Source organism: Schistocerca gregaria, chromosome 1 (genome assembly GCF_023897955.1).
Source record: "Schistocerca gregaria isolate iqSchGreg1 chromosome 1, iqSchGreg1.2, whole genome shotgun sequence".
Classification (NCBI taxonomy): domain Eukaryota; kingdom Metazoa; phylum Arthropoda; class Insecta; order Orthoptera; family Acrididae; genus Schistocerca; species Schistocerca gregaria.
Window position 1 is genome coordinate 407,947,407 of NC_064920.1, and position 27,517 is coordinate 407,974,923.

The following is a 27,517-nucleotide window of genomic DNA, read 5'->3' on the forward strand; positions in this document are numbered from 1 at the left end:
CTTATTTCAATTTCCAGGAGTGTATATAGAACTGACTTCTCCACCTTCGAAGTTTTATCACAGAGCTTCATGCACTCTGGACCAAATTCCATATCCGACTACCATACGTTAAATATTTAAACTCCATTAAAAACACCTGGAACACCATCGTCTCTCTTACATCAACCGTGGTTTTTAGTCAGAACACCCTATAGCCTTACTCATCCTTGCGAATCCTTACTGCCACGCCTCTATCAGCATAAAACAATCACTTAGATCTCACCACCTGTGCTGACAGAATACCTAGAACAGTACATAAAACGTACTTTCAGCGACGAGAACGCACGCAGCAACGATCACAGCTGACCATTCACTACTCGGACAATGCAAGCGAGACAGTCGGCAGTAGTAGCGGTTGTAGATCAGACACACGTGAACATGGACCAATACTCAGGTTATCTCAAATCTTAAGGTCAAACTGATTATATTGAGACAGAGAACCAATGGTCGGAAATGCATTTTTATCGTGTCATGTACATACGCAGTGTACACCGCATGGGACAACGTAGCTCACAGTAATTGTTTACAGTGAGACCGCCAGTTTCAGTGCAGCGTGGTAACGGCTCATGAAGTTCTGCCAGACTCTCTCAAATATCCCTGGTCTCTATTGTACCAGGAGAAAGGCAGCATCAACCCTAGAAAGCAGGACTTCACCGTTTCTGCAGGGGTTTCATACACCAACATCCTGGTGTAACCCCTGGCCATGGGACTAGACCATCCCTTCCAATTTAAGGATAAGGGTACGTGCTATCCAGGTATTCCCGGACAATGACATCGAAGTGGGATGGTGCACCGTCGTGTTGAAACCTATTTTGCAGGCAACCTGGGGCACAGTATCACAAACTGTAATATACTGAAAAGCCAAAAAACTGGTGCACCTGCCTAATATCGTGTAGAGCCCCCGCAAACCAGCAAAAGTTCCGCAACAAGACGTGGCATGGACTCGACTAATGTCTGAAGTAACGCTGGTGGAAACCGACACCATAAATCCGTAAGAGAACAAGAGGTGGAGCACAGCACGTTGCAAGGTATCCCAGATATACTCAATAATGTTCGTGTCTGGGGGGTTTGGTGGCCAGTGGAAATGTTTAAACTCATAAGAATGTTCCTGGAGGCACTCTGTAGCAATTTTTGCCGAGTGGGGTGTCCCTTGCCCAAGTCAGTCGGAATGGATGCAAGTGATCCGATAGAATGCTTACGCACTTGTCACCTGTCAGAGTCGTGTCTAGACGTATCAGGGATCCCATATCACACCAATTGCACACGCCCCACACCATTACGGAGCCTCCATCAGCTTGAACAGACCCCTGTTGACATGCAGAGTCCATTCAGCCATGACGTTGTTTCCATACCCTACACATCCACCCCCTCGATACAATTTGAAACGAGACTCGCCTGACCAAACAACGTGTCAGCAGTCATCAACGGTCCAGTGTCGGTGTTGACGGGCCCAGGTGGAGCATAAACCTTTGTGCCGTGCAGTCATCAAGACTACACGAGTTGGTCTTCGGCTCGCACGCTGACACTTCTTGATGGCCCAGCATTGAAATCTGCAACAATTTGATGAAGGGTTGCCGTTTTGTCACGTTGAACGATTCTCTTCATCCGTCGATGGTACCATTCTTGCAGGATCTTTTTTCCGACAGCAGCGATGTCGGAGATTTGATATTTTACCGGCTTCCAGAAATCCACGGCACAGTTGTGAAATGGTCGTACGGAAAATCCTCACTTCATCGATACCACGCAGATGCTGTTCCCCAACACTCTTGCACTGACTATAACACCACGTTCAAACTCACTTAAGTCTTGACAACCTGCCATTGTAGCAGCAGTAGCTGATCTAACAATTGCGCTAGACACTCGTTATCTTATATATGCGTTGACGACCGCAGCACCGTATTCTCCTGTTTACATATCTCTGCACCAGTTTCTTTGGCGCTACATGGAGACTGGCGGTCGTCCCCTTGGACAATTATTATGAGCTACGTTGTTCTTATACGGTGTACGTTCTGTATGACCACAACAGAATAAATATGCTTTCCCGACAATTGGTTCTCTATTTCCTTATAACCGATTGAGTATCTACTATCCTCTGTTTCAATTTGATCCAAAACATTTAAGACATCCTGTACAATAAGGTCTAAAAAATACTAACACAGGCCAAATGATACACTAATAACTCAGGTGAATCCGTGGACACATGTAAGCTTTTGTTAGCTGTGCAATTTTATTTCTCTGAACGTATAAAGATGGTTGCCAGTCTTTGAAGGACTTCGAAATTACATCAATATTTTGCGGGTATTTCTGCAAGTTCATTATACATAACACCATCATCTGCAAAAGGTCTAAGGCACAATTGTGTATTAGGTCATTAACAGTCAACATTAACAGCAAGGGTCCCAACGTACTTCCCTGGGTCATACCTGGAGATACTTTTGTTCATTACTCGCCATACTAGATAATATGCAGTGTCCACCCTACCAAGAAATACGATCCCAGTCACAAATTTCGTTTGATAACCCAAGCTGCTGACAAGAATAGTATACAGAAGAATGGAATTGAGGATCTGTAAATGACGACAAGTTTGGCTTTAGGAAACCAGAGAGACAATTCTGTCGTTGCAGTTGATAATGGAAGCAAGAATGAAGAAAAATCAAAACAGGCCCATGGGATTTACCACCCTACAAGAAACGTTTGACAATGTAAAACAGGCCAAGATGTTCCAAATTCTGAGATGAATAGGTGTAAGCTGTAGGGAAAGACGGGTAATATAAAGTATATACAAGAACCAGGAAGGAGTAGTAAGACTGTATGACCAAGAACGAAGTGCTCGGTTTAATAAGAGTATACTGTTCAAGCGCAAACGTTTCAATCAAGGAAGGAAATAAAAGAAAGCTTTCAGAGAGGCATTAAAATTCAGAGTGGAACGATATCGATGACGAGTTTCTCTGATGACTTTGCTGCCACAGTGAAATTGAAGCATTACAAGATTTGTTGAATGGAATCAACAGTCGATTGAGTGCAGAATATGGATTGAGAGTAAACCGGAAAAAGAAGAAAATAATGAGAAACAGGAGAAAAGAGTTGATGATCATGAAGCAGACGAAAATAAGGAATTCTGCTCCCTTGGAAGCAAAATGTCGGCGGGAGGTGAAACAAGCAGGAAATGTGAAAACAGTTCAAAGTTGTGGCTTGGTTCCAACCTATAAGAAAAACGAGGAAATAAGCTATCACATAAGACTGTGTCTTTTATATAGCCTCGTTGCCAGTTTTGTAAAGGCATCTTCGCTACTGCTGTGTAGGCCGAGTTGTCACTGTTGTTACGGTAGGCCGAATTTGTGAATTCGTGAAACGGCTTCTGATGCAGTACACGGCTAAGACAATTTCTCCCTGCCACTATTACACAGCTATGCCCCAGGGTCAGGTAACAGGATAGGAGAATGAAGGTTCTGCAACACTCCAAAAAATTAGTAACAAAGTCAAAGAAATGAGTTACAAACGTTTACTTGTGACGGCCGGGTGGCCGAGCGGGTCTAGGCGCTTCAGTCTGAAACCGCGAGACCGCTACGGTCGCAGGTTCGAAACCTGCTTCGGGCATGGATGTGTGTGATGTCCTTACGTTAGTTAGGTTTAAGTAGTTCGAAGTTGTAGGTGACTGATGACCTCAGAAGTTAAGTCCCATAGTGCTCAGAGCCATCTCTTTCTTTTTCGTTTACTTATCTTTGTGACCTGTTGGATATTTAGGTCTGCAACACTGCACGTAATGTAACACAAAAAAGGCCCTCAGTGGCTAAGTGCAAATTATCGTAAGTAAACGTACAGTACACAGCAAGTTCGATTAACAACAACTGTCTGTTCACTTTTAAAAGTTCAGTAAACGACGTTCCCTGTCTAGGTCAGCAGTAGAAGATGATCTATAACAAGTTGGGCGAGAGATGCTCTTCTGCCTTCCGAGTAGGCTTCTGTCCGTTGTCGTCCGGTAATTGGCGGATTGTACTCGGCCGGCAACTGGCCGAGGCGAAGTCGATATCTTCATCCTCAGAGCTGCCCATGGCGCCCGAGGCCTCACCGATACGGATGGCCGTATCGTAGGTGCCACCACAACGGATGGGTATCTGTTGAGAGGCCAGACAAACGTGTGGTTCCTGAAGAGGGGCAGCAGCCTTTTCAGTAGTTGCAGGGGCAACAGTCTGGATGATTGACTGATCTAGCCTTGTAACATTAACCAAAACGACCTTGCTCTGCTGGTACTGAGAACGGCTGAAAGCAATGGGAAACTACAGCCGTAATTTTTCCCGAGGGCATGCAGCTTCACTGTATGGTTAAATGACGATGGTGTCCTTTCGGGTAAAATATCCCGGAGGTAAAATAGTCCCCCATTCAGATCTCCGGGGAGGACGACTCAGGAAGACGTCGTTATCAGGAGAACGAAAACTGGCGTTCTACCGATCGGAGCGTGGAATGTAAGGTAGGTTAGAAAATTTAAGAAAGGAAATGGATAGGTTAAACTTGTATATAGTGGGAATAGTGAAGTTCGTTGGCAGGAGGAACAAGACTGGTCAGGTGAATACACGGTTATAAATACAAAATCAAATAGGGATACTGCAGGAGTAGGTTGAATAATGAATAAAAAAAATAGGAGCGCGGTTAAGCTGCTACAAACAGCACAGGGAACGCATTATTGTAGCAAAGATAGACACGAAGCCAACGCCTACCACAGTAGTACAACTTTATATGCCAACTGGCACCGCAGATGACGAAGAGACTGATGAAATGTATGTCGAGAAAAAGAAATTATTCAGGTAGTGAAGGGAGACGAAAATTTAATAGTCACGGGTGACTGGAATTCGATAGTAGAAAAAGAAAGAGAAGGAAAAGTAGTTGGTGAGTATGGAGTGGGGGTAAGGAATGAAAGAGGAAGCCGCCTGGTAGAATTTTGCACAGAGCATAACTTAATCATAGCTAACACTTGGTTCAGGAATCATGAAAGAAGGTTGTATACATGGAACAGACCTGGAGACACTGGAAGGTATCAGATAGATTATATAATGGTAAGGCAGAGATTTAGGAACCAGGTTTTAAAGTGTAAGACATTTTCAGGGGCAGATGTGGACTCTGACCACAATCTATTGGTTATGAAATGTAGATTAAAACTGAAGAAACTGCAGAAAGGTGGGAATACAAGGAGATGGCATCTAGATAAACTGAAAGAATCAGAGGTTGTAGAGAGAGAAAGCATTAGGGAACGACTGACAAGAACGGGGGAAAGAAATACAGTAGTAGAAGAGTGGGTAGCTTTGAGAGATGAAATAGTGAAGGGAGCAGAGGATCAAGTAGGTAAAAAGACGAGGGCTAGCAAAAATCATTGGGTAACAAAAGATATATTGAATTTAACTGACGAAAGGAGAAAATATAAAAATACAGTAAATGAAACATTAAAAAAATACAATCTTCTCAAAAATGAGATCGACATGAAGTGCAAAATGGCTACGCAGTGCTGGCTACAGGACAAACGTAATGATGTAGCGGCATTTAAGGCATATACCACAGGAAAATTAAAGAGACCTTTGGAGAAAAGAGAACCACTTGCATGAATATCAAGAGCTCAGATGGAAACGCTGTTCTATGCTAGGAAGGGAAAACACAAAGGTGGAAGGAGTATACACAAGATCCATACAAGGGCGATGTACTTGAGAACAATATTATGGAAATGGAAGAGGACGTAGGTCAAGATGAAATGGGGGATATGACACCGCGTAAAATATTTGACAGAGCACTGAAAGACCTAAGTCGAAACAAGGCCCCGGGAGTTGACAACATCTGGTGAGCAAGATGTATCGGACATGCGAAATACCCTCAGACTTCAAGAAGGATATAATAATTCCAATCCCGAAGAAAACAGGTGTTGATAGGTGTGAAAATTACTGTACTATCAGTTTCGTAAGTCACCGCTGTAAAATACTAATAACATTTTTTTTACAGACGAATGGAAAACCAGCCGACCTCGTGGAAGATCAGTTTGGATTCCATAGAAATGTTGGAACACGTAAGGCAATACTGACCCTACAACGTATCTTAGATTAAGGAAAGGCAAACCTACGTTTCTAGCATTTGTAGACTTAGAGAAAGCTTTTGACAATGTTGAATGGAATATTCTCTTTCAAATTCTAAAGGTGGCAGGGCTCATTTACAGGGAGCGAAAGGCTATTTCAATTTGTACAGAAACCAGATAGCAGTTATAAGAGTCGAGGGGCATTAAAGGGAAGCAGTGGTTAGGAAGGGAGTGAGACAGGATTGTAGCCTCTCCCAAATCTTATTCAATTTGTATATTGAGCAAGCAGTAAAGGAAACAAAAGAAAAATTCGGAGTAGGAATTAAAATCCATTGACAAGAATTAAAAACTTTCCCGTTTACCGATGACATTGTAATTCTGTCAGAGACTGCAAAGGACCTGAAAGAACAGTTGAACGGAATGGACAGTGTCTTGAAAGGAGGATATAAGATGAACATCAACAAAAGCAAGAAGAGGATAATGGAATGTAGTCGAATTAAATCGGGTGATACTGAGGGAATTTGATTAGAAAACGAGACACTTAAAGTAGTAAATGAGTTTTCCTATTCGGGGAGCAAAAAATCTGATGATGGTCTAAGTAGAGAGAATATAAAATGTAGACTGGCAATGGCAAGGAAAGCGTTTCTGAAAAAGAGAAGTTTGTTAACACGTTTCTGACAATATTTGTATGGAAGTGAAACATGTACCATGAGTAGTCTAGACAAGAAGAGAACAGAAACTTTCGAAATGTGATGCTACAGAAGAATGCTGATGATTAGATGCGTAAATCACATAACTAATAAGGAGGTATTGAATAGAATTGGGGAGAAGAGAAATTTGTGGCACAATTTGACTAGAAGAAGGGATCGGTTGGTAGGACATGTTCTGAGGCATCAAGGGATCATCAGTTTAGTACTGGAGGGCATCGTGGAGGGTAAAAATCGTAAAGGGAGACCAAGAGATGAATACACTAAGGAGATTCAGAAGGATGTAGGTTGCAGTAGGTACTGTGAGATGAAGAAGCTTGCCCAGGATAGAGTAGCATGGAGAGTTGCATCAAACCAGTCTCTGGACTGAAGACCACAACAACAACAACAACAACAACAACAACATTGACGTTATTGCTAAATGAAAGATACATGATTATTTTAAAACTGTATACTGATAGAGATTCACTAAAAGAATAGAGCAATCATCACAACATACGTAACATCATAACTTAAGTAATAGAAGAACGAAAAAGTTTTAAGGCGATAAAGTGTAATAAAAATCGTAGAGGGAGACCGAGAGATGAGTACACTAAGCAGATTCAGAAGGATGTATGTTGTAGTAGGTACTGGGAGATGAAGAAGCTTGCACAGGATAGAGTAGCATGGAGAGCTGCATCAAACCAGTCTCAGGACTGAAGACCACAACAACAACAACAACAAAGTGTAATGATTTTTCATATCACGGTAGACTATGCATGCCAATAATACCGATGACAGAACCACTAAAGAAGAGTTAGTATATCCGATTTTCGTCACCGAAGAAGACAAAGTACATAGTAAAGATTTCAAGATTTCGAATCAACAACTGTTGCCAACAAACTTAGAAGTAGATATCCTCTGTGCAGCGAAACAACTCAAATCAATAAAGACAAGTCTTCCGGTCCAAACTGAATCCGAATTAGCTTCCTTTCAGAGTATGCTGATTAAATAGCTCAATATTCAGCGATCATGTACAACCGCTCACTCGACGAAAGATACTTACCAAAAAACGGGAAAGTTGAACAGGTCACAATAACACTCAAGAAAGGAAATAGGAGTAATCCACTGAATTAATGAGCTATGTCACGGAAATTGATTTTCGGAGGATTTTGGAACATAATTTTACTGTGTTCGAACATGATGAATTACTGCAAAGGAAACGACTAATTGACACATTCATTATAATCGCTCTTTTGAAGCACAAGTAGCTCTTAATTCCCGTGAAGGTTCTCAAATTGAATCAATATTTCTAGATTTCCCGAAAGCTTTTGACACCGATCCTCAGCGACTTCTAAACAAATGGTGTGCCTGTGGAGTATCGCAAATGGTATGCCTGTGGAGTACCGTCTGAATTGCGCCACTGAATTCGCGTTTTTCTGCCAGAAACGTCACAGTTTGTGGTAACTGACGGAGAGCCGCCGAGTTAAATGGAAGAGATACCTTGCGTTCCCCAAGGAAACGCCATGAGGCCTCTGCTGTGTAATCTATATAAATGGTCTAGGAGACCGGCTGAGCTGCCTTCTTAATTTGCATATAATGCTGTCATTAACCGTCTAGTAAAGTAATCAGAATATCAAAACCAGTTCAAAAACGTTTCAGATAAAATATCGATATGTCCGAAAAGTTGCAATTGTGATTCTAAATAATGAAAAGTGTAAGGTTATCAACGTGGGTACTAAAAGAAATCCGCATTATTTCGGCTACACGATAATTCACACAAATCAAATGGCTTTTAGTTCAAGTAAGTGTCTAGGGGTAAGAGTTACGTATTACTTTAACTGGAACGATGACAAACATAAAGTTGTGAGGAAGGCAAACTAAAGACTGGTCTACTAAGGAGAGTCCCTACACTACGCTTGTCCGTCCTCTGTTAGAGCACCGCTGTACGAAACAGAGGAGAGAGTGTCACGGACATGATAAGCGATTTGGGGTGGCAATCATTAAAACAAAGCCGTTGTTCATTGCGGCGAGATCTCTTCACAAAATTCAATCTCCAACTTTCTCCCCAGATTGTGAAAATGTCTTGTTGAGGCCCGGCTACGTAGGAAGAAATGGTCACTGTAATGATATACGAGTTATCAGGGCTCGCATGGAAAGTCTTGCAGGCATGCAGTGAGAGTTGCGGAGTAATCATGTAGCTGTGGATGTGCGTCATAAAAGAAAGAAACAAAAGGAACCAGTATCACATGCATAAGTAAGAGGGAAAATCGTACAACGTTATGTAGGCAGTTGGTGTCGTTCTCGCTATTCTTCCGGCATTAGGATTCTTTGTTCACATTTGTCATTTGCATGGCGTCGTCGACGTGGCTCGAAAAGTGCTGCTCGGCACCCGATTGTGGCGAATAGATGGGGCCGCTCCACGCCCGCACCAACGTGGTGACCAAACCAAAAGTTCTACTGTCACCTCCGTATAACACGTTAGTTTTAGAATCAGGAGTCACAGGATGCAGGCTGTGATGTTATCCATGCGTCTGGGTAAGATTACTCATTTACATGGTCCATCAGGAGATAGAAGTGGTCGAAAGCGATTGAAGGGTAGCGGTTTTTAAGGGCAGAGGGAAAAAAGTGCCAAGGCAAGCGCCAAGGGAAAAAAACCTCTGCGATAGTAGGACGGGTAGTAAGGGCAGTAGCGGATTACTAGCTGCGACAGCGCATTCAAGGTGTGGTTATGTTAGTGCGAGGTATCGTGCATCGTTACCGTTGTCGTTGCTGGCGCTCGTTCCAGGATCTGCTGCTGCTGCGTCCCTGAAACATTACATTGTCATCATATATTAGTGGGCGATCGGTCATAGATCAGCTCACAGTGTGGGGGGGGGGGGGGTGTGGCTGGTTTGCGTGCTGTGTGCAGTACGGTTTCCCTGCGATTGCCGGTATTTCGGCGGGTTAAGCATCTGGGGTTGCCAGTAGTAGCTGAGTTGCAGGGGCTCGCCAGTACTGTCATGTTAGCGTGCTATGGACCATAGATGTTCAGTTTCGTGCTAATAGTGTTTTTGGTCTATTATGTTTCCATCTATGGTTGTGGTCGTAGTTACCCAGAGAAAGGATAAACGGGTTACGCGAGTGTCTCGTGTTTCTGTATAGTCGTGTGGAGAGTTTTTGGAATTCCTGCAAGATGGTATCTAGCCGATATTCCCGGTGAAGGTCCGCGGTGCGCGTGTAGCGCGGAGCGTTGCTTATGATTCTGAGTACTTTGTTCTGTATGAGCTGCAGACGGCGCACACGTGTGGGCGCAGCGTATCCCCAGACGGGAGCAGCATACGTCATCAGAGGTCTGATAAGTGTGGTGTACATGGACCTGGACACCCTCCTATTCAGTGTGCTACGCCTGTTAAGCATAGGGTAGAGTTGTTTGAGCCTCGCGTTTGCTTTGTTGGTCACGTGTTGGATGTGGTCCCCCCAGAGTAGTTTCCGGTCCAGCCACACACCGAGGTATTTGACCTTCTCTCGGAAACGTATTGGGCGTGCGTGTAGTGTTATTTGATTGCAGTGTTGATGTTTGCGCAGTAGTTTCGGTCTTCTGGTGAACAGAACGGCTTCGCACTTGTCGACGTTTACTCTAACACGCCACTTCACCAACCAGGGCTCTGCCGTTCTGAGTGCGGTCTGTAGTCGTGAGTTAATGTTAGACGGCTTCCAATCTTGCGCTAGGATGGCAGTGTCATCCGCGTAGATTGCCATCGTCGTGTTATGTGTATCTGGGAGGTCGTTAATGTAGAGGTTAAACAGTAAGGGCCCTAGGATGCTTCCTTGGGGTACCCCTGCCTGTATACCATGTCGTGTTGATTGTTTGCCCTGCACGTCAGTGTTGAAACTCCTGTCCGTGAGATATGAGTGTATGAGACGTACGAGCCCGTCGGAGAACCCTGCGTCGTTTAGTTTGCGTATGAGGCCGTTGTGCCATAGACGATCGAAAGCCTTCTCGATGTCCAGGAACACCGCACCAGTTGCTTTGTTCATGTTGTATCCGTGTGTGATGTATTCGACGACGCGGAGGAGTTGGTGTGTTGTCGAGTGGTGATTCCTGAAGCCGAATTGCTCCGGCCTCAGGGTGTCATTTGTAATGCAGTGCCTGGTGAGTCGTTTTAGTATTACCTTCTCAACAATCTTGCTGAGCGCGCTCAGCAGGCTGATGGGTGGGTAATTTTGTGGGAGGGAGTGGTCTTTCCCCGGCTTCCTGAACATCAGGACCTTGGCCGTCTTCCAAAAGGCGGGGAAGTGTTGGTGTTTGAGTATGGCATTCGTGATGTGCGTGAGATAGTCTATTGCTTTATCCGTGAACTCCTGGAGGACACGGTTTTGAATGCCATCGTGACCAGGGGCCTTCCTAGCAGTGGTATGCATGATGGCCCATTTCACTTCAGCTGTGCTAGCCTGGCGGATGTTGTTGCGCGCTGGTTGGGCCAGGATGCGAGTAACCTCCTGGTCTGTTGCAAGTGTGAACGCTGGATCTGACGGATCCATGTTCGGTGTGAATGACGCTGCAAGTGTGAGGGCCATCAGTTCAGCCGTCGGGCCCTTGTAGCGTGGGTGTGTAGTGTTTCTCCCTGGTGAAGTGTCGGGCCATCTGTCACACGCCAGGTCGCGTGGTGTCTAGCCGATTGTGGCAGGAGAGAGCGAGCTTGTGAGCGAGCGCGGATTCGAAGCACAGTAGTCTGTGAAACAGCGAGCAGGTAGTTTCCAGTTAAAGAGTGCAAATTTCACAGGTTCTGGTTAGATGCAAATTTCACTTGGTGCAATTTTGATAAATTCATGGAAAACCTAGAAGTATTGCCCCAACTTAGTTCTCCCACCACTGAATAGATAAGTGAAATAAATATTTTGTGTCAGTGGCGTTGAGAAACAGCTGAAACGGTTAAAATTGAACAAAGCCCCAGAGCCCTGTGGACTCCCTATCAGATTCTGTAACCATTTCACAGCTGAGTTAGCCCGTCTGTCAACTATACTTTATCGTAGATCCCTCGAACAAAAAATTGTGCCCAGTAGTCGGAAAAAACACAGGTCACACCCGATTACAAGAAGGGCAGCAGAAGTGATCCGTAAAACCACCGTCCAATATCTTTAACATCCATTTTTTTGTAGAATCTTCAAACATATTCTAAGCTCGAACATAGTGACGTATCTCTAACAAAATTATCTAATTCGTACCAAACAGCACAGATTTCAAAAACACAGATCATGTGAAACCCAACTCGCACTTTTTTTCACATGACATGCTGCAAGCATGATTAAGGCAGTCAAATAGATGCAGTATTCCTCGATTTCCAAAAAGCATTTGACTCAGTACCACACCTACGCTTCTCATAATAACGGCCATACGGGGTATCAGACGAAATATGTGAGTGGACTGACGACTTATTGGTAGGGAGAATGCAGCTTTTTATGTTGGATGGAGAATCATCGGCAGTTGGAGAAGTGAGTTCGGCTGTAGTCCATGGAAGCGTCTAAGGTCTCTTGCTGTTCATGTTATATATTAACGATCTTGTGAACAATATTAATAGTCACCTCAGACTTTTCGCATGTGATGCAGTTATCTACAACGAAATACAGTCTGAACGAAGGTGGTAAAATTTCAAAGTAGAGCAATGATTGGCACCTTGCCTCAAATGTTCAAAAACGTAGTACTGTGCACCCTTAAAAACAAAATAACATAGTATCAGTGAGTCACAGATGGAATCTGTAAACCCATACAAATATGTGGATATAACAGTAGGGACATGAAGTGAAGCGATCTCACAGGCTCAGTCGTCAGTAAAGCCGGTAGCAGACTTCGTTTTATTAGAAAAAATGCTGGGGAAATGCAATCAGTCTACTAAGGAGATTGCTTACAAATCAAACGTGCTCAAATCTGTGGGATCCATACTAGAGGGGGTACTGAGCGCACACAGAGAAGGGTACCACGACGGATCACAGGTTTGTTTGACCCGCGAGAGAGTGTCACTGAGATGCTGAAAGAACTGAAGTGGCAAACTGAAATTGACGATAAGATCATACATTTTACAAATACATCAGTAAATAATTTCACGTCCCTTGACAGACATTCATTAAAAAGGTAACAACAAAATGAAAAATATATTAATGGCCAAAACACGGTGCAACACAATTTTCCGAGTGATAGACATGTTGTTGAGTCCCTTAAATTCGACTCTTAACTCATAATTCTTAACAGCAACGAACAAATTCCAATTTTGGACATCACCAGATTTGGGATGAATGTTGTGTGTGTCTCATCGTCGTTTAGCAATTCTACACCTCATTATCGAAGATATAAAAACACGAACGCAAGGTAATTAATAAAAAAAGTGCGCATCTAACAACATACTTAGTACTACACTTTGTTTCGTGTAATTATTTTAACATTGCCATTACATACACAATCAGTGGATTAAAACTAAATTCAAAGACGTTGGAAAATAGATAGTGGATTGTAATGAAACGAAACATTAATAACATCGTCGCTTTCAAAGTAGGCGAATATTCAGAACCGTAAAATTGTTTCCAAACAAGTAGAAAGCAAGAGCAACAACTTTTATAACTAAATGGTTTAAGAAAACATAGAAGCTATGAATCTTGATCTACTGTAGTCTACCACTATAGTAAACGCGATAGTAATTCGTAGCTAATAGTTGTTACCTATCCTTCGATTAAGGTGTGATGGACCTAGATGACAGGTTCAGAATGAAATTAACTAGGTTCGTTGCAACTACGCCACGGAGTAGCTTGACACGGAAATAACACGCAATCAACGCACCATCAAAGTTATTTGAGCACAGGTAACAAGCAAGCGTTGATCAGCGAACCTGATTGCGTCTAATGATATACACTAACCGCTGATCTTACCCACGAAAGAAAGCTAAATGTATGCAAATTGTAGTTACTAAGCGAGGAAGTAGTCATCTCACAACATCCGAGAAACTGTAAGAGGGAGATATTAAGTAATATTACAACGCATCCCTCTACGCCAACATGCTGGGACTTACTAGCTATTTCAGCATTGGGTGAACATTATTAAAATGCAATGCTTACTGAAAAGAGACGTAAAATCAAGATTTAACAGGACGCAGCGACGTGAGGTTAATATGATTTATTAAATTGTGTACTATCTTCATATAAAACAACTACCATATGATTTAGTAGCTATGTTCGAGCTTTACGCGCTGAGGTCCGACGTTAAGTATCCACTGCAAGCAGCTTTTCTTCAACGAAGGGAGAAAACCTCGAAGGGAGTTTTATCTAAGTGTTAGTTGGACATCGATGTAAGTTACTACCAGAGTACGTTGAGAAAGTTTCCCGTGTAAATGCAGTAGCATGACATTAATTCTAGCCTAGAGTTTTTTTTTCATGGTTAACCTTCACTGCTTCATGGAAACGCGTTATCAAACTGCTTCTTAATGTATACTCTTTCTCGTTTTCCTGCCGTAGATTTCGTTGCACTTACGAAATCTAGTGCTTCCCGCTACCTTTATCTTTCATATTTTTAATTAGTAATCAACTCAGTAAAAAGTTATATAATTAGACACAAATTAGATATAGAGATAATTAGAAATGGCAGCGCAGTTCGAAGACGTGTTCGACCATGTAAAGATTATGTGATGATTCAAATCATTCAACTCACTGAACTATGGTATCTCCACTAGAAAATAACAGGCTTGGAAGTAAAAGGATAAATTTATAATGTGCGACACGCAGCTACAAATTTAGCGTCCCGTTACTTGTTTATGCCTGCATGCTCAACTGATTTATAAAGTTGCTTCTGTATCACGTGATGGTCAGCTAAGGTTTCGGGACGTCTGCTTTAATATGTTGCACATCTTTCTACAGACTGCAAACATCAGTGACGTACGTAGTAGACCGTCAGATGTTATTACGTGCATAATAACCTACAAATATTTTGTGAGTGTATGTAGTTTAAAACATAAATTAGAAGGACACAAGCGTTTTCTAAGCATTAGAATAAGCAAAATGTTGCACTTCACGCCATTCACAGTCTTGGAGACAAACATATCGTTAAGATAGAGAAATTTATCCATTTTCATTTGATGATGTCTTATAAAATAATTTTCCTCGGAAAAAACGCACTGTAGCACAGAGGCAGAAAAAATGAGTAGCTCAACTGGAAGTATGCTGTAGATATCGCTTCAAGACCTAAAACACCTAAGGTCTACGGTATACCGGTGACTATTACAGGTAAAAACGAAAGATCGTGTAGAGAACAATGAAACAAGCAAGTAAGCCTAGCAAAAATAGATCCGGAAATCAATAGTACTTTGACGGCGCACTAGGAGAGGCCCTGTGAAGATACATGATAAGACCAGGAAAAAGAAGTAGTATTAGGGAGAGACTTAGTGTGAACATGTTGAAGGAATATCTTCGGACAGACTGCTAGGGGGGGGGGGGGGTTGGAGGGAGGGGGAGGGGGAAAGGGTCATTCAAAATGCAAATCAGAAATGTCGGACTTAATTTAGATCTCTTGCTGAGTACGAGTGTTGTGTTGTAATCACTACAGTCGGTGGTTTTCCAAGCTCTGTCGACAAGTAATAGCCGAAATACACCATGATAGGCTCTTCAGAAAATAACAATTAAAAAAATAAGAACTCTGAGGAGTGAACGGTGACGTCTGTTCCTCCTGTACGCCTCTAAGGACGTACAGTCTAAGCTTTCGCTTCCCTCAACGATACAAAACCATTGTGGTATGGTATCTAGCGAAACCATGTACCTTCCAAATGAACATATCACACTGACTGCCGGGATGGGCAATGGGTGTTTGCTTCTCCATCCTTAAAACATCCCCATAATGGCGTTGTTGGCGACGGGGCGTTAAATCCTAATCTTCCTTCCTTTTATAACATAGTTTTTTAGACACGGCATACTGCCCTCCTAGCACCTGGTAATTAATCTGTCAGCCTTGTAGCGGGTCGCATAGATTATTATGCAAATGAAAGGTAAAGCTAGAGAAACATTCTTAGCCGTGTCATCTGGAATAGCACGAGTAAGGGAGTCGTGCTTAAGTTTGGGTTTCGAATCACACTTTTCCATCGAACTCTTATGTGCGCAGACCTTAAGACAAAGTAGAGAGTTTTGCAATACAGGTGCATTTGGTACACAGCGTGACGATCAAGATCTGCTTACCACCGGTTTTCTTTCCTTCGTGACCACATTCTGACGACATAATGTTCATTTACCTGCAGGCTCTGAGCAGACAATGTGCAAGCCGGCTGTTGTGGTAACTGAAGATTATTAGAAACCTGAAAGAGCAACAACCGTTAAGTTTCCCTTAATCTCATTAAAGTCGAGTTTTATTTTGACGACGGCTGTCCAAGAAACAAATTTACAACGCCATCTTCCTGCACGGAAGTCGCCTGCCGCCTTATTTAGACAGTGTAACGGCACCGAGTGGCCGTAGCAGGCACGGAGCTCCGCGCCAGCTATCAGAGCTGCGGGAACAAGTGCACACGGCGCACCGCCGCGCGGCCGGAGACTTGAACGCCTGCGCGAGCGACGAACCCTGCGCTCGCCTGGCCGGCCAGCTATCTGATGGCAGGCGGCTGATGAACGGCCTCTTTGTGCGAGCGACCTTCATAACTCAGAGCTCCGCGAGCTCGCCGCGCCGCGCCGCGCCGCACCGCCTTACGTGGGCGGACACTGAACTCTGCGACACTGCCAAGGTCACCCTTGTTTACTTTCTCCGCTCTCTGACGTGACGAGCGGAGCAGCGCATTAAACTTCTGCTCATACTTTTACTCATCATGTTTTTCTCTTTCACTAATTTGTATTAATTTGTGATATCTGCTTAAACTTTTTCCGAACGCGAACATACAAAGATGCTTCGTAGAAAGCATTAAACAGTATAGGAACGTGAGATCGACAAAAGCCTACAGTGGCGACTCTACGTTACGGACGGTGATTATCGGTAAAACACTAGGTTTTCGGTTGTATTGGTTTTTCTTCCGCACCACTTTAACATGATTGTTAAAACCGCCGGTTTCTGAAATAACCGATTTTCCGTTTTTATTCGCATTGCTTCCTGTAATAAACATTGAAGTCAAACAGAGATTTAAAAAAAATTTACTCTCTCAATTTTACGATACATAAACTAAATAGGCAAATAAAGCAAAACTTAGTTCGCCCACGGTTTCGCTTTTCTCGAAAAGTGATAAGTGGTTGAATACTACAAAAAATCATCAGTACGCTGCTACTGGTTCTAATGTTTTAAATAATGCTCAAAAATCATGTTGTAATCGAGGATCATACCGCTATTGGCCAGTGCTATTGAGTAAAAAATCATCGTGTTAATTTGTCCGTTTTCAAAGGCTACAAGCAGATAAAGGCATATAATGTAAACACAGACAGCAGATCATCTACTGTCTACTTTTACCGTATACTATGAATGGATTGTTAAGTTTAATTTATTACTGTTACCATAATTTCCTCTCTCTTTTATTATTTGATAGAAATGGCAGAAATATCTTCAATCTTTTGAAGCAAATGAAGCATTGATACGTCACTTAGAAAAAATATTTCCAGACTAGGGATGGTGCCATCCTGGAATATAACGAATGTCCGACGACGACAGCGAGAAATTACGTCATAGACCAGGTGGGGGCAAGTCGTGGCCACTGCATGTACACGTGTACCTTAAGCCACGACACACGGCAGCAGGTACATGTTTGTCCCAGCAATGCCGTACCAATTCTTACGCCTTGTGCTTGTTGCTCGTTTGTTGGCAGTGTTGTTAAAACAACGCTGATCGCTTTTCCGATTTTTTAAATAATAATGGAATATTATAAATCAATGCAAGTTTTACAAATAAAAATTACTCTTTTTCTAAAAAAGGTTTATCTAAAAACGAAATTTTTAGCACTGTTGCTATGGCTAATTAATACTTCGGTTTTTTACTCGGTTACTAGTAAAAAAAGAAAAACACCTGGTATAAGCGATACCAATCGAATACCGAAAAATACCTGTTATCCAGGACTAAAATACCAGTGTCGGTTTTAACCGGGTGGTTTTTTCGCATCGCTGGTCCACATCCAAATCTACATAGATAAACCATCTATAAACGATTGTGGAGTGTACTACAAAGGATACATAGCATGGCACCACATACTACCATTTCTTCCCATTCCAGTCACGTAGGGATTGCAAAAACAATGACTGCTTAAATTCCTCATGCATGCTGCAGTTTGTTTCATTTTGTCTTCCCGGTATGTACTCGAGCGAAACGCAGAAGTTAATGAATATCTGTAGAACCTTGTGGTTTCGTAAGTAGGCTACCTTCAAACGACTTCCAATTCATATCTTACAGCCATTCCGTGACGTTTTCCTGTGAATCAAGCAAACCTGTACCTAATCCCACCATCCTTTTTCGCATGCAGGATGTGACTTTACAGACTTTGAGATCTTGTAGTGGGGGACAAGACGGTTAAGCTAAGAATAGGATCTCATATCCGGAAACGTGCCGGTTACTCGCTATGCGCAAAATACAAAGTTTAACATTCATGGTGGTGTCTGTTTGTTCTATATCGTGTCTCCCTACCACTTTCGCCCAACGACGCTCTGAGCGTGTTTTTTAGGGAATTGACTAATTTGAATCTGGGACCTGTTGCTGGTAAGGAGACGCCAGACCACACATGACATGTAGAATTCAGAAGAGTTCAGTGAGACTAGCGATGATATAACCAAATACTAAATGATCTTAGCGTCAGCTCCATTGCACTCCCTGTAAAAGAATCTTAATACTAACTAAATTTAGTGGAAGGGGTTGAAGGCTTTCCTATTTTTAGTTAGCTGGTAAAATAACGTCGAAAAAGCAGTTAAGTTTACCATTGGAAATTTTATACTACTCACAAAACATTGTTTATAAATTGCACTATTGATAAAAGGAAATGTTTTAATACAGGATGGTAAAAACCAACTGCGTTCAACAAAAATGTGAACGAATATTCCCTGAGTGGGTTTCCAAGTTCTACAATGGGTCGAAGGATGACCTATGCCATATCACATCTATACTCTAGGTTTAAATTAAGTTTCTCAAAAGAGCAAACTATCAAAATGGTCTACAGTGACCCTCAATTATCTAACATGTCGTAAATTACAGTGGCTGATGTGTCTTCTCAATAACTATATAACAGAAAAATCCACGCGCTTCAGATTTTTACTTCAAGTGGCAAATGTGAACACCATGAGCTTTAATTGACGATCGACACTGGTATTACGCAAAAAGAGGATGTAACAGATGAGACTTCTGCAGTTCTGAGTGTAGCTTTATGCGCTGTTATGCGGCATCGCGTGCATTCATTACCTTGTTGGTGTTCGCCATGGTGCCGCGGGCAGCGCAGCAGCCATCCAGCACGCCATCTCGGAACTAACTTATAACTTCTCCTTACTACCATTTACCGAAGTTGGTTAAAAAAAAAACTATCTGGCTGTGTTTTCATCTGACCAATCAGGGTCTCAATGTTAACCTTAAGCTCCGCCTACAAAAATTCTGTCTATCCAATGAGAAACGTTATACTTTTCGTGGTGGGGCAATGTTTCTAAAGTTTGCAACGTAACAGAGACGCGAAAAAGTCTCACGCTAAAACATGCGGGTGGTGTGGCCCTTTTTGTGTTATCGTAAGATCTATACTGTTTTTCTGGAGGGCTCTAGCTTCTAACATGGGCTGGGGGGTGGTCCTTGACGTAACAGAGACGCGGAAAAGTCTCACGCTAAAACTTGCGGCTGGCATTGTCCTAGTGGTTAGCCGGCGACGTGGGTGTCCAGTCCGTCCCTTATCGTAGGGCCTTCTAGCTTAACATGGTTTGCTCTCGGCTTCTGTTCTCGTTTCTCCCCTCGGAACTGCGTCGGTCTCACGGTGGGAAGGTATGACATGCATTTAGGGATTCTTGTGTTACTCTGTGGTATTCCATTTGCTCACTCGTTACTCGTATTACTTTGGTTAATTTAATGTCACCATTTATTGGGAGCTATGTGACATACTAATGGATTTGCTTATTATGTCAGGGTTTTCATGGAAGGTGTTGGATTTGCCTGACACCTTACAACTCGCTATGCGCAAAATACAACAAAACCCGTTGCTCTCTGACTCTTGCTGCTTGTCGTCTGGGTCCACTTACAATTAGGGCTCGATGTGACGACCACCGACATCAACCATGTTCCAGGTACGAGATCTCCAGTTTGTGGTCCTCCACCATCCACTGCAGCTGTAACCACATCAGTAGCTCTTCCTCGGATGCTACAGGGGTCACGTGCACGCGGCGGCAGTCTTCCAAGAGCTCATTCAGTACGACGAGGAGTCGCAAATACTCGGCGCCCATGAGATGTCGTGGAAGAAGGTATGGGCAAATTACGTGTCCGTCCAGGAACCCTGTCAAAATGTGCAGACTGTATTGTTCCTGAAACTCATGAAAGCACGCAGCATGTGGGTTTGTATCAGCTCACACGTTACTGTTGTGGGAAATAAGAGCACCTTCGTTGGTTAACTGGGCTTTATCTGTGAAAAGGATCTGTCTTGGGAAGTCGGGCTCGTCGTTGGAAGAACCAAATGCAGAAGTGGATTCGTGACGCAGAATTCTGTGGCTGCATGACCTGCATTTTCTAGAGGTGATACGTGTGTACATCTATATCTAAGTGTTTACTTTGTTATTCACAATAAAGTGCCTGGCAGAGGGTTCAATGAACCACCTTCAAGCTGTCTCTCTACCATTCCACCCTCGAACGGCGCGCGGGAAAAAAGAGCACTGATTTATCTTACTTTATTGTGATGATCATTTCTCCCTCTGTAGGTGGGTGCCAACAGAATGTTTTTGCAATCGAAGGAGAAAACTGATGATTGAAATTTCATGAGAAGAACCCTTCGCACCGAAAAACGCCTTTGTTTTAATGACTGCCACTCCAATTCACGTATCATGTCTCTGTTACTATCTCCTGTATTTAGCGATAATACAAAACGAACTGCCCTTCTTTGTACTTTTTCGATGTCATCCGTCAGTCCCACCTGATGCGGATCCCACAGCGCACAGCAATACTCCAGAATAGGGCGGACAAGCTTGGTATAAGCAGTCTCCTCAGTAGACCAGTTGCACCTTCTAAATGTTCTGCCAATGAATGAAAGTCTTTGGTTTGCTCTTCTTACAACATTATCTATGTGATAGTTCCAATTTGGATTATTTGTAATTGTAATCCCTAAGTATTTAGTTGAATTTACAGCCTTCAGATTTCTTTTAGCGCTCATGTGAATAACTGCACACTTTTCTTTATTCATGGTCACTTACCACTTTTTGCACCATGCAGATGTCTTATTTAAATAATTTTACAATTGGTTTTGGTCATCTGATGACTTAACAAGACGGTAAATGACATCTAAGACGGTTACTCAGATTGTCTCCTGTCGTTAATGTAGGTCAGGCACAATAGACGGCCTACGCCGGATATTAGTTCTGTTTTACTCTATGACTTTCGTCTATTACTACGAACTGTGACCTTTCTGACAAGGAAATCACGAATCCAGTCGCACAAGTGAGGCAATATTCCATAGACACGCAGTTTGGTTAGAAGACGCTTGTGAGGAACGCTGTCGAAAGCCTTCCGTAAATCTAAAAATAAGGAATCAATTTACGATGCCCTGTCGATACTTCATGAGTATAAAGAGCTAGCTATGTTTCGCAAAAACGATATTTTCTGAATCCGTGCTGACTATGTGTCAATAAATCGTTTCCTTCGTGGCAATTCATAATGTTCGAATACAGTATATGTTCCAAAACCGCACTGCAAATCGACGTTAGTGATATGAGCCTGTAATTCAGTGAATTACCGCTACTTCCTTTTTGGATATTGGTGTGACATGAGCAATTTTCCAGTCTTTCTGTGAGCGAGTGGTTATGTATAATTGCTAATTGTTGAGCTATTGTATCAGCATACTCTGAGAGAAACCTGACCGGTATACGATCTGGACCACAGACCTTGACTTTATTAAGTGATGTAAGATGCTTTGTTACACCGAGGATAACTACTTCTATGTTTCTCATCTTGGCAGTAGTTCTTGATTGGAATTCAGGAATATTTACTTCGTCTTTTTCGGTGAAAGAGTTTTGGAAAACCGTGTTTAATAACTCTGCTTTAGTAGCACTGTTATGAGTGACTTCACAGTGGTTATCGCGCTGTAAAGGTATTGATTGCGTCTTGCCACTGGTGTGCTTTATGTATGACCAGAATCTCTTTGGGTTTTCTGCTAGATTTCGAGACAGAATTTCGTTGTGGAAATTATTAAAAGCATCTCGCATTGAAGTGCGCCCTGCGGAACTTTACCAGTGTTGGGGATTTTGCGTTCTTTTAAATTTGGCATGTGATCTGAGCAGTTTTGTGTACCACGGGGGATCAGTGTCATTACTTATTAATTTATCAATTGCTGTCGATATTATCTCTTTGAAACCGTTCGCATTTTATCAGCTTTTTTAAATAGATATACTTTGCGTTTCTTTTTGATAGTTGTAGCCTAGCATCTACTGCCTTGTGGTCGCTAATCACTGTATTCGTCACGATACTCACTATTTGTCCAGGACTATTTTTTGGTAAGAGGTCAAGTATGCTTTCGCAATCAATTACACTTCGAGTGGGCTCATGAACGAATTGTTCAAAACGATTTCCTGAAAAAGCATTGCCGGCCGCGGAGGCCAAGCGGTTGTAGGCCTTCAGTCCGTAACCGCACGACTGCTGCGGTCGCAGGTTCGAATCCTGCCTCGGGCATGGATGTGTGTGATGTCCTTAGGTTAGTTAGGTTTAAGTAGTTCTAAGTTCTAGGGGACTGATGACCCCAGATGTTGAGTCCCATAGTACTCAGAGCCTTTTTTTTTTTTTTTTTTTTTTTTTTTTAAAAGAATGCATTCAGTACCATTTCCGATCACGTTTTATGCCTGCCGCCGGCTTTAAATGTATAATTTTTCCAGCATGTCGACGGTAGATTCAAGTCACCATCGACTATAATTATATGAGTGAGGTACCTATTTGAAAGGAGACTCAAGTTTTCTTTGAAATGCTCAGCAACTATGTCTTCCGAGTCGGGGGTTCGGTAAGACAATCCAATTAATAGTTTAGTTCTATTGTTAGCTATAACCTCTACCCATATTATTTCGCAGAAACTATCTACTTCAATTTGACTAGAAGGCAAACTACTTCTGACAGCAATAAATACTCCACCACCAACTGTATTTAATCTGTCCTTTCTGAACACTGTTAGATCGTTAGAAAAAATTTCGGCTGAACTTATTTTCAGCTTTAGCCAGCTTTCTGTACCTAATTGAGCTTCAGTGATTTCTATTAGGGCTTGGAGCTTTGGTACTTTCCTAACACAGCTATGACAATTTACAACTACAATACCGATCGTTTCTACAACTACCTTACTGTGTTTTACCCGCCCCCTTTTAGACGGACGCCCTTTCTCTGGTTCCCTGAGACCCTCTAACCTAAAAAACCGAACAGTACCTTCTACACAGCTCCCGCATCCCATGTAGCCACGTCCTGTACGTAGTGGACTCCTTATCTATTAAGCGGAACCCGGAAACCCAACACCCGATGGCGCAAGTCAAGGAGTCTGCATCCTACATGGTCACAGAACCGCCTCAGCCTCTGATTCAGACCCTCCACTCGGCTCCCACCAAAGGACTACAGTCGGTTCTATCGACAATGCTGCAGATGCTGAGGTTCGCCTTAATCTCGGAAGCAAGTTTTTACCATTTCCGCTAGCTCCCCTTAACCAGGGATAATATCCTCCGATCCAAAGCAGCATTGGCACCGACGTGAGTCATCACTGCAGTTGGCTGCACCTTGTGCTCTTATTGGCATCCGGAAGCACCCTTTCCACATACAGAATGACTCCCCCTGATATGCACGCGGAGTGCACACTGAATTCCTTCCCCTCCTTGGCAGATATGTTTCTAAGGGGCCCCATTATGCACGTAGAGTTGGAGCTCCCAACTACTAGCAGCCCTCCCACCGCCCACCCCCCTCTGTGGATGCCCAGAACTTGTGGGCCAAGAAGCTTCCTCTGGAACAGTGTGGACGACTGCATCCGGCCTAGAGACATCGTCAGCCACAGATAAAGCCCGAAATCTATTTGTCAAGAACTGGGGAAGCCCTACGAGCGGTCCCTCGGAAAGTTTTCCGCTGCCTGCCAGACTATGGAATGATCTCCCACTCGACCACGGGTGCGGGGTCAACGTCAGTGCAGGCAGTACCTGGAGCGGCCACAGCAGTGAACCGACTGGGGGACACGCGGGCGTGCTCGACGTCCCTCGCATCCCCGCGTTCGATTCCCCACAGTGATGCCCCTTGGCAGCAGCCTCAAGCAGTGTGACGGAAGACAACGCAGCATGGAGCTGTGAGCGAAGGGTCACCAATTCAGCTCGCATCTGTACACAGCAATCACAGCTCCTATCCATTACTGTAGTCACTTCTGTTTGAAGCTCCTAAAAATATGTGACAAACGAACGGTGTACTCGCCTTATTAGCAACAGGAACACGAGGTGCTCTGTCTATAATGGTCTACCGGTTGCTACTGCCCATGCAGAGCACGACAGGCAGTTTGGTCATCCACATTCAATCTACCTGGTATGTTTCTGGTGCTCGTCGTCCTGTTCTCTTCCACTGCATGGAGTACGGCCTCTACAAACTCGGGTGGGCGGCGCCCCCGTGAAGCACCACAGTCGGGCATGCTGGTGGGGAATGTACCGATCTCCTAGGCGCGCTGGTTTCCGTGGCAAAGAGGAAGTGCACAGTTGTCTGGCGGCGTGGTAAATGCTCCGAATTCAGCTGTCGAGCATCCCTCACAATGCACAGATTGTCGTTGTGCCAACGTATTCCGCAAATGTGTAGTTCACTTTGGTCAACAGCAACACACCACGAGGTGCATTCAAGTTCTAAGGCCTCCGATTTTTTTTCTCCGGACTGGAAAGAGATAGAAACATGCGCATTGTTTTAAAATAAGGCCGCGTTCATTGTCAATACGTCCCAGAGATGGCAGCACCGTACGGCAGATGGAATTTTACCGCCAGCGGCGAGAATGAGAACTGTTTTAAATACTTAAAATGGCGACGTTTTCCTTACTTGAACAGCGTGCAATCATTCGTTTTCTGAATTTGCGTGGTGTGAAACCAATTGAAATTCATCGCCAGTTGAAGGAGACATGTGGTGATGGAGTTATGGATGTGTCAAAAGTGCGTTCATGTGTGCGGCAGTTTAATGAAGGCAGAACATCGTGTGACAACAAACCGAAACAACCTCGGGCTCGCACAAGCCGGTCTGACGACATGATCGAGAAAGTGGGGGAGAATTGGTTTGGGGGATCGCCGAACGACTTTTGAGCAGATCGCCTCCAGAGTTGGCATTTCTGTGGGTTCTGTGCACACAATCCTGCATGACGACCTGGAAAAGAGTAAAGTGTCATCCAGGTGGGTGCCACGAATGCTGACGGACGACCACATGGCTGCCCGTGTGGCATGTTGCCAAGCAATGTTGATGCGCAACGACAGCATGAATGGAACTTTCTTTTCGTCGGTTGTAACAATGGATGAGACGTGGATGCCATTTTTCAATTCAGAAACAAAGCGCCAGTCAGCTCAATGAAAGCACACAGATTCACCAAAAAAATTTCGGGTAAGCGCCAGTGCTGAAAAAATGATGGTGTCCATGTTCTGGGACAGGTAGGGGGTAATCCTTACCCATTGCATTCCAAAGGGCACTACGGTAACAGGTGCATCCTACGAAAATGTTTTGAAGAACAAATTCCTTCCTGCACTGCAACAAAAACGTCCGGGAAGTGCTGCGCGTGTGCTGTTTCACCAAGACAACGCACCCGCACATCGAGCTAACGTTACGAAACAGTTTCTTCGTGATAACAACTTTGAAGTGATTCCTCATGCTCCCTACTCACCTGACCTGGCTCCTAGTGATTTTTGGCTTTTTCCAGCAATGAAAGACACTCTCCATGGCCTCACATTCACCAGCCGTGCTGCTATTGCTTCAGCGATTTTCCAGTGGCCAAAACAGACTCCTGAAGAAGTCTTCGCCGCTGCCATGGAATCATGGCGTCAGCGTTGTGAAAAATGTGTACGTCTGCAGGGCGATTACGTCGAGAAGTAACGCCAGTTTCATCGATTTCAGGTGAGCAGTTAATCAGAAAAAAAATCGGAGGCCTTAGAACTTGAATGCACCTCGTACAACTTGGTAAGATCTGATGACAGATGTGAGCGCTTGTATCCAATACTTCTCGGATTTTTAGTATGAATATCGCTTTCCTACTTCCTTGATAATATATGACGTAAAACTCAAAATTGTTTAATTGCATTCCAAAATGTTTCTCTTTTGGTTCCCTTTCTAATATTGGATTCCTGTAACCTCATCTCGGGACTGCTTGTTAACAAATATTAAAGTAATATATAATTTGACTTCTGTGGAACAAATTGTGTTTGTTCACATCGCTGGATTATCGACCCAAAATCAGTTCTGGCCTTCCATTACTCTTACGGTATTACTTTCCACTAACAGTAGTAGATGGTAAGCATAAGCCGTTGACTCATAACTGAATCGTCATGCTGTGAGATTCTCAACAATGGTTCTGTATTTACATCCCATAAATAACTCAGGTCAGCTTGTAAATGACGGAAGAGTTTTGAGATTTCACTGTGTCTTGGTACACATGCTACTAGTCGGTATACGTTATATGTTCTGATTTTCTTCAAACTGACGCTGAACTGATACCTCTGTATGTTTAGCGGGACAGGATGTAGGTTCGGTTTGTGAAGTTTTTTCCTGGGGGAGAGGGGGGTGGGAGGGGAGGAAGGACCTGCTTCCCTCTCCTACTTCTCGTTGGGTGGGGGCGTTGATGTTAGCGTATTACACCGACGGCTGTGGGAGCTGCGATAGTTGAGCCATGTCGCGCTGACGTGTCCAGGTGCTCCTCATATCATGTCATGAGGTCACCATTAAAGTGGTTCAAATGACTGAGCACTATGGGACTTAGCATCTTAGGTCATCAGTCCCCTAGAACTTAGAACTACTTAAACCGAACTAACCTAAGGACATCACACAACACCCAGCCATCACGAGGCAGAGAAAATCCCTGACCCCGCCGGGAATCGAACCCGGGAACCCGGGCGTGGGAAGCGAGAACGACCACGAGATGCGGGCTAGGTCACCTTTAGACCATCATTAGTAGGCCTACTTGTAAAACCACTGCCCTTCCACGTAACGGGAATGATGTCGTGCGAGCAGATGTGGGTTTTCGGCCGCCCCTTTGACCTCGATCTCTAAGAACTTTGCCGGAGGCACCTCTCCGCTTACAATGCCATATATATTGCCTACTGCAGTAGTGGGCCTTCCGGCGCGGATACTCAAACGGAAGCCGTTTGTTCGGTGGTAACTGAGGAGTGGCTGCTCTCACGGTGATCAGGCAGGGATCCGCTAGGCAAAACCGTGTCAGCGGTGCTTTGCTCCTGAACGCGCCATACAGGTCCCGTTCGTGTGTTCACCGGCATGTTTCGTGACCTGCGGACATTAGATTCGCACCATTGGGTGGGTCCGAAAATTGCCGTAACGGGAGGAAAGTAAGCTGTAAATTAGCTCTGCGCTCCGTATGACGTACTCTAAATGCGAAGCTCCATCTACAGAAACAGTTACAACCACAAC

General features: G+C 43.7%; 1 protein-coding gene across 1 annotated transcript in view; it reads left to right on the forward strand.

The window, feature by feature from the left end:
- The window catches only part of LOC126351251 (BEN domain-containing protein 4-like), a 92,277-nt gene extending 75,739 nt beyond the window's left edge, over window positions 1-16,538 (forward strand). Inside the window, exon 2 of the mRNA XM_050002591.1 lies at window positions 16,158-16,538. Coding sequence (XP_049858548.1) covers window positions 16,158-16,538 — 381 coding nt within the window. The remainder of the gene's footprint in view (window positions 1-16,157) is intronic.
- The last annotated feature ends 10,979 nt before the right edge of the window (window positions 16,539-27,517 follow it).